This window comes from Brassica oleracea, chromosome C2 (assembly GCF_000695525.1).
Source record: "Brassica oleracea var. oleracea cultivar TO1000 chromosome C2, BOL, whole genome shotgun sequence".
NCBI classification, from domain to species: domain Eukaryota; kingdom Viridiplantae; phylum Streptophyta; class Magnoliopsida; order Brassicales; family Brassicaceae; genus Brassica; species Brassica oleracea.
The window spans coordinates 46,031,644-46,042,262 of NC_027749.1; the positions used below are offsets into that span (position 1 = coordinate 46,031,644).

General features: G+C 35.0%; 1 protein-coding gene across 1 annotated transcript; it reads right to left on the reverse strand.

Moving 5' to 3' along the window:
* Positions 1-4,682: 4,682 nt before the first annotated feature.
* LOC106326821 (clumping factor A-like) lies at positions 4,683-7,522 on the reverse strand. Its single transcript, XM_013764752.1, has 3 exons — positions 7,125-7,522; positions 5,441-7,015; positions 4,683-5,355 (listed from the first exon to the last, which is right to left on the reverse strand). Exons 1-3 carry the CDS (start codon positions 7,470-7,472, stop codon positions 5,050-5,052), a joined length of 2,229 nt encoding a protein of 742 aa, XP_013620206.1. The 5' UTR covers positions 7,473-7,522; the 3' UTR covers positions 4,683-5,049.
* Positions 7,523-10,619: the final 3,097 nt, after the last annotated feature.

The following is a 10,619-nucleotide window of genomic DNA, read 5'->3' on the forward strand; positions in this document are numbered from 1 at the left end:
TTCCTCGGAATATTCCGAGGAATTTCCGACGAAAAAAGTCTTCGGAATATTCCGAGGAAATTCATTTCCTCGGAATTCCGTCGGAAATTTCCGAGGGATTTCCGAGGAAAGATGAATTTCCGAGGAGTTATTTCCGAGGACTTTTTTCGTCGGTATGTCGTCGGAATAGCGTTATTCCGACGACATACCGACGATTTTTTCCCTCAGTATGCCGCTGTTTTCTTGTAGTGAAGATCTCCATCACCCACGGATTGCAGAAAATTAGAGAGGTCCAAGAGACCTTCAGTAATGTTCAAATCAGTGGGAGTAATTTGTGTTGTACTCTTTTTTCTTCACCATGGTTTTGTCCCAATTGGGTTTTTCTGGTAATGTTTTAATGAGGTCAGGCAACATTAAAGCACATTACAAGCTCTAAATGGTTATGGCATCCAAGGGGAGTGTTATGAACCAGATTGTTGATGGCTCATAACCAAGAGATTATGATTTGTAATCTTTCCATTTATCTATGATGGGTAATCTCCTTTATTAAGTATCCATTACTTTTACAACATCAATGATTTTCTTCGTTTTGTCTTTCTGATCCAATGAAAAGATTTTCTCCGCCGTTCATTGGTCAAGGGTCGTTTGGTCGCTAGAGTTGTTAGACGATATTGAGCTTGTCGTCAAGGCGTCAACGATCCCTTCATCACCACTGAGCACATGGTTTGTTTCTTTCCTTTGACGTCGTTTCAATACTGGATTGGTTCATTTCATTATGTGATTCAGTTTAGTGGCTATGATCGCTTTGACTTTGTCTGATTTGAGAAGCCCATCACGTCAATAACGTCACGTTTATGCATGTGTGGTCTCAGTGTCGACATGAATGTTTACTTACTCAGTACTTAGATCAAGAATCTGGTTTAGCTTATTGATTTTGATGTTCATGATTGTTTCAGAATCTTTGTAGTTTTATCAATTGGCTGTTTTGATTGATTGCAGAAGATTTGAGTCTTAAGTCAGAATTTGAACAACATAATTGATTACTCTCCGTGTTTGATTGTTTGATTGTTTGATTGTTGCAAACTTATATGTTCAAGTATGATAGTGTTCACAGTCGAAGGAAATACCATGAACTCAAGGTTAAGGATGAGAGACCCTTCGGCATTAGGTACAATACAACTACCGGATGGTTATCTTTTCTCAGTGTATGATCGGCTCAAGCTCTAATGATGAATAAGCAAGAACGTTTCCAGACATTGTCAGTCCTCTCAGAGCAGCATGGCAAAGGAGGCTAATAATGGCGATCTGCTTCAGTTTAGAGTCAACCCTTGTCCTTGTTGGTCTCACAACATCCCTCTTGATTCTTCCGCCATTGCCTCATCCTTCTTTTATGCTGCTTCTCATTCGTATTGGGATTATGGTTTGCTGACGGTTCTTGATTTATACCGTCTTCTTCTTCTAATGCAAAACATGTAACAAGAACTTATATGTAACGAACCAAAAAGGCAGTTTTGTGTCTATTGTTGTTAGTTTGTTTACACAAGGTTTCCGAGTAAAAGCATATATATGCGCATTTTCTTATGTTAGATAGACAATAGAAAGAAAAAAAGAACTAGGAAAAGAAGCAAAAAAGTTGATGAAAATTAGAAAACATGTTTTCCTGCAGCAAATTAAAAAAGGAAATAACAAGATTTAAAAGATTTAGGAAATATTTTCTAACCATTTTTAGCTAGATTTTCGGATGTTAGTTACAAATCTTATAGAATTCACATTCTATCATAGTTAAAAAACAGCCGAAAGCGTAGAAATAGCATATCGCGGAATTAGATGACAGACCCGGTATAAGAATTATCTTATGGAAAAGTAAATATATGTTTAATCTTTAGGCTTTTTGAGCTACTCGACTTGCAGAACATAGAAGCAGATGAAGAATGGTTATTCTTCTTCAGTAGATGGATATGTATTTGGTATATTGCGTATTCTATGTTAATTAGATCATTTTGTTTCCATCTATGTTACATGGAAACGGAAGCGGGTGCGTGGAAGCGGAACCGTATGGAAACGCAGAAGCGAATTTTTAAAAAAAATTAGGAAGCGGATACGTGTTGAAAGCGTATCTATATATATATACATATATAAGAAGTTTTTTAAAATATAGAACTAAAAGTTATATTATTTAAATTTAAAATAAAGCATTTATTCATTTATAATAATTTTGAAATGATTTTATATTAAAACTATGAAAATACACATAAATTAAATTTAAAAGAAATTATTATATTAATTATTTTTAATACTTTAGAATTAATTGACATAATATATTTGAATATATGATTTATCTTTAATAAAAACCTCAATGCATAAAAATAATTTATAGTATTAATTTTAATATTTGTATATTTCTATTCTCTCTACTAAATACTATTAAAACTTGGATTTTATATAAATTAAAAATTATAATTTTATATTTTTATTGATATAAGATATTGTGTTTTTTTTATTAAAGAATGGAAGCGTGATTCCAAAACGGAATCGTAAGCTTCCAACGTGTTCTTAAAGAGAATATTTTAGAAGCGTTTTGGAAGCGAGATTCCGTAAGCTTCCATGAGGTTCCGATTCCGATTCCGGTTCCGAAGCGGGAAGCGGACGTCCGATGAAGCTTCCGTGCAACGTAGGTTTCCATTAGATTGTCTATTCTAAGTAGATAGTAGATGGTAGATGGTAGATGGTAGATGGTAGATCAGATTTACTGACATTTTTAACCCACTTTTGAAATTGCTTTTCCGAAAATAAATTTAACACAAAAATATTTTTCCTAAACACACATAAATGTTAATACCATGTTTTACGTTTTACTTATTTTTGCCTTGTAAATATATTAATATGAATTTGTATAAACAAAAAGAATAGTAAAAGTCCAAAAGTGACAAAAGTTGATTTTGTTCTAAGAGCATTTCCAATGTAAAATTCTATTTTTTTTTTTTTTCAAAATGGAGTAAAAGTGGATATGAAGTAAAAATGCTTCAATTCCACTTCATTTCTCACTCCATATCCACTTTTACTCCATTTTAGAGTAAAAATTGGAGTTAGGTTGGAGATGCCCTAAAAGGACAAATGGAGAGGTTAGTTGTCCTTTTTTGGCAAAATTTCCTTTTGAAGATGTTTGATTAAAAACATATGTTAACTCTGCTTTCAATTAACTTTATTATCTATATTATTAAACCTGAAATATCTTTTGGTATTGTTTTGAAACATGAATAAAAAGATAAATGAGAATTGTTTGCAAACATGGATAGCAGATTAATTACTTCTTTTTATTTACACATTTAGCCATTGCATTTATAATAAGTTACGTATTTCCTTTTCGCATTTTTTGATTTACAGATTCTGCCACTACATTTAAAATAAATTTAAATAATTAATTACAATGGTTGTTGTTTCTTTATGGTGAAAATAAAAATACAAACTAAAATATATAGTATATATTATATAAAAGAATTTTAAATATAATATTACTTTATTTAGTTAAGTCAAATATAAAAATTTCGAGAGTTCAATTTTCAAGAAAACAAAATATCATAAAATTAATAATAATTCATAGAAAACTAATGCAAAAATTATAACTTTAGGTATGTTTTTTCATTTGAAAATAAATTAACAAAAAAACAACAGGTTAATATATGAATAGTACAATTACATCAAATTGTATTAAGTTATAATAAAAATATAATATTATGTACAAATAAAAAAATTATTATCAAACATCTATATTATTAAAATAATATATTATACTCTATATGTAAACTACAAAACATATAAAAATATACAAGGATTTTTTTTATAAAACCAGCGGTTTATGAGTTTATATTGAACACAAATTAAATCAAACACCCGTGCGGGGGCGCATGTCAAGTTCTAGTCTATATTATTAAAACTGAAGTACTTTTTGGTACTGTTTGGAAACATGAATAACAGTTTAAATAAGAATTGTTTGTAAACATGGATAACATTATTTTTATTATTTCCTTTTATTTATACATTTAGCCATTACATTTACAATAAATTAAGTTTTTCTTCTATTTATTTTTACTTAAAGATTATGCCACCATATTTAAAATCAATTTAAATTAATTAATTACAATTCCAAAACTTATCTAACCAAATCAATATACATATACTGACCATTATTAATAATGTACGAATATTAACTAAATCGCATGTGTTAAAGAGATAAATTTTTCGTGGGATTAACTAAATCGCCAAATTACAAAGCATCTAAAATATACATGGATTTTTTTTTTACAAAACTAGCGGTTTATGAATTTACGTTGAACACAAATTAAATCAAACATCCAAGTTCTAGTTGTTAATTAAAAAATTCAGTGGACAAGATGGTCCGAAATCGAATCTCCTCATTGAGGGGATGCATACGAGGATGCCATGAGGCTTTGGTTTGATACAAGATAACAAGTTCAGTTACTTGTTTTCTGGTTTTGTGAATTATTCATACACACTATGCTTGGAAATCACACTCAGTGTACAAAAGTTTTTTTGTCTGGATAAATTTAACATTCTTTCAAAACAATTTTTTTTTGTTATTGTTCATGTAAATGATATATGAGTGAACTGAATACATTGCATGTAACATTTATTATTTTATTATTTAGCAAACAAAACATTTATTATTTTATTTAGATAAATTTCTATAAATTTATTATATTTGAATGTTAGATAATAATATTCTCTTATAAATTCCTTTCCACAATTAAATTTGTAACCACTAGTCCACCTAGAAACTACCATGATCATAAGAATACAAGTTTAAAAACAAAATATGGGTAGGAACACAAAACACTATTCAAAATCCCTTTTAATGGATCTCGCTTGCTTCTCTTTGTAAAGCATAGAGAGAGCGCATACAGTGTACATTATTTGCATACGTCGGTCTATAGGTAGACATTGCAGCCTACACCGATCTTAGTCTTATTGAAAGAAACAAAAACCTCTAGTTGGTAACTGATTATCAAATATGGCGGTACTAGTTTGTCTTTCTTGATGATTTGAGTCGCATCAATTGGTCTCAGTCTTCATGGTACTGCCCTGCTGAGACTGTTGAGACTGATGAGATTTTTGAGACTGTTGAGATTGCTGAGACTGAGAGGAAGATGAGGAAGATGAAGAACTCGAAGAAACAAGATTCTCCACAAACTGGGTGGTGACTTGTTCCCATTTACTGAGTGTCTGCTTAAGCTCTGACTTTTGTGTGGACGACACTGTCTTGCCTTTATTCTCGCTCACTATTTTACTGTTTACGTCTTCTAGTTCTTTGTAAGTCTTCATCAATTTTTCTTTGGAAGATTCCATGCGGCTCTTCGCCTAGTGCACCAAAAAAAGATGAGATTATTTTAATCAAAAGAATATAAGATTAGCTGAAAACATGATTTTTTTTTTTCATACGCACCTCTGGTGATTTGGCTAACTTTGAACTAACAGTAGTTGCGGCCTCGGACACTGCACTAACAGCAGAACTCATTTTAGAAACGAAGCGTTTTTCGTCAGTGTTAGAGATCTTTGTGGAAGCAGACATGGAAGTCTTGAGTTTCTCGAAGAAAGTGTCGAGTTGTACCGTTCCTGCGTACTTCTTCTCCAGGGCATGAATGAACGACCTTGCTTCTTTGGATGTTTGAATCTCGACTTCTTTCGCTGATGTTGTTGATGAGCTACTTGTTGAACTTTGTGAGCTTTCGCTGTCCATGGGACTTCCACTCGGGCTGTCCGTGGGACTTCCACTCGGGCTGTCTGTGGTTGTACCAGAAGGGCTGCCCGTGGGACTTCCATTCGGACTTTCCGTGGTTGTACCACTCAGGCTGTCCGTAGTTGCACCACTTGGGCTGTCCGTAGTTGCACCACTTGGGCTGTCCGTGGGACTTCCACTTGGGCTGTCCGTGGGACTTCCACTTGGGCTCCCCGTGGTTGTATCACTCGGGCTGTCCGTGGCTGCACCACTCGGGCTCTCCGTGGTTGCACCACTCGGGCTGTCGGTGGGACTTCCACTTGGGCTGTCCGTGGGACTTCCACTCGGGCTCCCCGTGGTTGTATCAGTCGGGCTCTCCGTGTTTGTATCACTCTGGCTCTCCGTGGTTGCACCACTCGGGCTGTCCGTGGTTGCACCACTCGGGCTGTCCGTGGGACTTCCACTCGGGCTCCCCGTGGTTGTATCAGTCGGGCTTTCCGTGGTTGTATCACTCTGGCTGTCCGTGGTAGCACCACTCGGGCTGTCAGTGGTTGCACCACTCGGGCTGTTCGTGGGACTTCCACTCGGGCTCCCCGTGGTTGTATCACTCGGGCTGTCCGTGGTTGTATCACTCGGGCTCTCCGTGGTTGCACCACTCGGACTGTCTGTGGGACTTCCACTCGGAATCCCCGTGGTTGTATCACTCGGGCTCTCCGTGGTTGTACCACTCGGGCTCTCTGTGGTTGTATCACTCGGGCTGTCAGTGGGACTTCCACTCGGGCTGTCACAACCACTCGGGCTCTCCGTGGTTGTACCACTGGGGCTCTCTGTAGTTGTATCATTCGGGCTCTCTGTGGTTGTACCACTTTGGCTGCCCGGGGTAGAACCGGCGGATTGTGTGGTCATGGTAGAAGAAGGGCTGTCTGCGGGACTTCCACTCGGACTGCTTGAACCTCCACCGGTAGTGTCTTCGTAAATGATTGAACCTGAATCAGTATTGCTTCCTGAACTGGTGGTTGTGGGACTATCACTGCCAGGGGAACCGCTTTCTGGGCTTTCATCACTTCCACTTCCAACAATGGAGTTAACATCAACGTCAAGCCCTAGGTTCGATACATCAATAGACTTTCCTGCTGTCTCTACGGCTGTTTTCACCAATGTAGCTACCGTTTTAGTCCATTGCACCATAGCCGCAACCAACACTTTCTTTTGCTGATGTGTCATGCGCTGTGAAGTACTCCTCTTCTGCTCAATCAAAGTCTTTCCCATTGACAGCATGGTCTCTCTAAAATTCGAATTCGACTGTTCCAAAAAGATCAGTAAGAAAATAATATCTAAGACAATCCACACTGAAAATTCTTTAACCATAGTCTCAATACGAACGTTACAGTGTTACGTTATAGGTACTTACTCCGCTTTTAGTACCAGTCAACACAGATATAGCATTGGTGAGGGCGTCAACTTTTGTTGTTAGCTGAGTATCGGTATTCGATGTGGTAGGTGCCGTTTTGATGAATTTCACGTAAGACGTGAACAGTGAAAAGAAAGTCTTGAACCCTTCAGTCGCGGGACACCCACGTTTAAGTCTACTCATTAATAATAACATACCTTTGCATGCGAATGGTGTAAAGTTCCTTGTATTTCGTAAAAATTTCCTCTTCAAGTACATCTTTAGCAAGAAAGTTCCTTGCGCCTCGTAGACCACACTTGATACTACTAGAAACATCAAATATAATCCTAGTACGTTTTTATTAGCCATGTTCCTCTCTCTTTTTTTTGTTATATAAATGTTTTTCTTTCTTTTTTTATTTTTTGAATTTTTGGATGATTTAGTTTGGAGAGAACTGAGTTTATATAGATACCTTGAAAAAAAAAACTATTTTAAGTGAAAAAGAGAAAATTGTGGATTAATCTACGATCGCTAGAGAATAGTAAAGAGAGGTTCTCTCATGTTTTATTTCTTTTGACGACAATTATGAATTTATGTTGCTGTCCGCGTTTCTCTTCAATCTACATTTAGAGCATGCTCAGCAATAGAGCTTTGCTGAGTTTTTCCCCTAAAAATAATATTAAAATATTACAAAAGCAGGAGAGAAGAAGATAAAACATCAGAATCGTCTCCTCTTCAAGAAACGTTCGCAACTTTTGGAGAGATTAAAGTTACATGTGTCATCTTGTGATTATATTATCTTTTTCATATTTAAATTTTCATCACATAGTAAACTTATATTAGTATTAAACCGGTATTAAATGGTTGAGGGACTTTCCAAAGAAATTGTGCCACTAATGATGCTCTTAGAAATCGAAAATATAAAATAAAATTTGTAGTATAATTGATTAATTCAGCTGTGTGCAAATAATAGATACTGAAACTTTGGGTCATGCTTTTTAAACCATTGACTGATTCGTCACACGCAACACGCGCTTCCATGTTACAAACATTTCTTACTATAGCTAGTAATAACCTGTGCATATTCCTATGACGTAATTTTCGTTAGTTTCACTGTAACTAAACATCTTTCAACACTTGCCGATAACAACAATTTAGTTCAAAGTAGTCTCATAAACCTATACACCAAATAATGTGTATATATGATTTATTGTTTCTATGGTCACATCACATAATAAATTTCTCCAAGATAAACATGTAAAATACAAACTATTATGGGTTTTTTTTCTTTTTCTAAATTTTCTATTTTGATGTCCCTGTGTCAATGAGACAATATGCTAAATCGTCAAATTTCTACAATTATAGTAAACCTTAAGGATTTTCTTGATCTAAAGTCAAATGAGCAATTAAAAATATATGAAAAGATAAATAACTTTCTGAAAACTGACATTCAAGTGTTATATTTTAGAAATCAATATATGTTAAAGTAGATTTTCCTCTCTTCTTACGATTTTTCTAACATCGAGTCATTCCCCATGTATTTGGATGCGTAAACTAATTTATTCATCACTTATTCACTTATAAAAAAAATTTGGTCAACGGAGATGATTAGACCGAACCTAAAAAGTCAACATAAATTGCTAGAGGTTAACAAGTGCACTCGTGGCGAGACATATATTTGTCTCATGGACAAAGTTAAAACAGATAATGCGAAAATCTAGTCCTAATAACCGCATGTCATGTATCCTATTTGACTCCTCATCCGGGAGGACATACCTAAGAGCCGTTACTATAGCACATGCTTCGGCCATGAAGAAAGATGACACATCTTGTGACGTTTTTAAGTAAAGTGGGAGACAGTGCTTATTCGAATCACAAACACAATTGTACCGGGCACAAAAAAAATCTTTCTTCCATGGAACAGTCAACGAGTACAAAAGGGAAGTTCAATCTCTGTCGGAAGTAGAATCTTCTTTACTGGTGGATGCTCGATCAGTCCTAGTGTAATAATAATGTTTATTCTAATATAAATAATAATAATAATATAACATGACCTTTAAATTAAGAAAAAATCAAATAATTTTTTTTTTGATAAATGTTCATTCCCAATCATGTTTAATCTCATCTCGTATGTTGTTAATGTATTGACCATGAATTGTTATTTCTTCTTCTTCAAGTCTACTAAGCTCTTTTTCTTCAATCTGTCACCTTTGTTGTGTTTGACCACTGCTATCTCTTTCCTCAAAATCAGCATTTGGAAATTCGTGATGCCTGATAAAATTGTGAAGAACCATTGTTATATGCACAATTCTATTTTGGGTCTTGACGTCATAGCGAGGCAAGTTATCAAGAACTCTCTATTTCATTTCCAAACTCCGAATATTCTTTCGATGACTAAGCGAAGTGATGCATGCCATTTATTGAACAATTCCTTTTTGTTCCTAAGAGGACCATCATCAAATTCCGAAAGATGATATATGATCTTTTCTTTAGTGCCTCCTCTATATGGAGCTAGAAATCCTCGTTTATTGGCATATCCAGAATCAAAAAGATAGTATTTACCAATAGGAGGTTTAGGGAATATAGGGTCTCTATCTATTGCATATTGCAACACGCCAACACCAATGAATCATGTGTAGACCCGGATGCACCTAGCCATGCATAAGTGAAGATCATGTTTATATCACATATCTATCTTATTAAAGTAGAAGTACATTTAGGAAGTGTTTGGAAACATGTATATCAGTAAAAGAAAGAATATAATATTGTTTGGAAACATGTATACTAGTATATTAAAAAAAAAAGTAATAGACTTATGTTATTAAAAAAATTAAAAGTTCATTATATTATGAGAAACTATATATCTAAGTGATACCACTCAAATTACCCTAAGGAGTGAATTACTCTCTCAAATAAGAGGTTCAGTTGCAGTACTTAGGGATCGAATCCACAAGGAGCTAGGGAACCTATTAAATCTAGTCAGGTTATTAATTCTAGGTGTTTGTTGTTTTATGGTTTAAAAGTAAATCCCAATCCTAATTGAGCAAGTCTATTGCTCGACTAACAAGATGATTGGGGGTGTAACTTTGTTGGAAGATATTAGATGCATGGTTTCTATTCAGGTGTTATAGATTATAATCCTATAGATGCCTAACAGTTGCATGCATGATATATTAGAGCTCAACTCCTTAATCACAGTGATCAGCGATGGCAATGTTTCACTGGTTAACTAACTAGATCTTAGATTTCAACTGTCGTCTTTTGATCACAAGAAAGTGTCGATCGATGATCCTATAATAGGGATTTCGATCGATACACCTTTTGCAATATCGATCGATTGTCAGATGAAAATATCGATCGATAGCTTCTAGTTAAGTCCTAGGTGCAGGTTCATAATGCTCACTAGTCTCCTAGATCAGTGGTTAGCTCTCTCTAGCAGTCCTAGCGTGACAGATTAGATTCAGGATATGATGATCAAGGATGCTTGACACATGCAAATTCTTAGGTTCATGTTCT

Coding starts and splice junctions, on each gene's coding strand:
- LOC106326821 (XM_013764752.1), bottom strand. CDS start 7,472: ATGGCTAATAAAAACGTACTAGGATTATATTTGATGTTTCTAGTAGTA. Junction 7,016..7,124: donor TGACTGGTACTAAAAGCGGA/GTAAGTACCTAT, acceptor TTTTTGGAACAG/TCGAATTCGAATTTTAGAGA. Junction 5,356..5,440: donor AGTTAGCCAAATCACCAGAG/GTGCGTATGAAA, acceptor TTGGTGCACTAG/GCGAAGAGCCGCATGGAATC.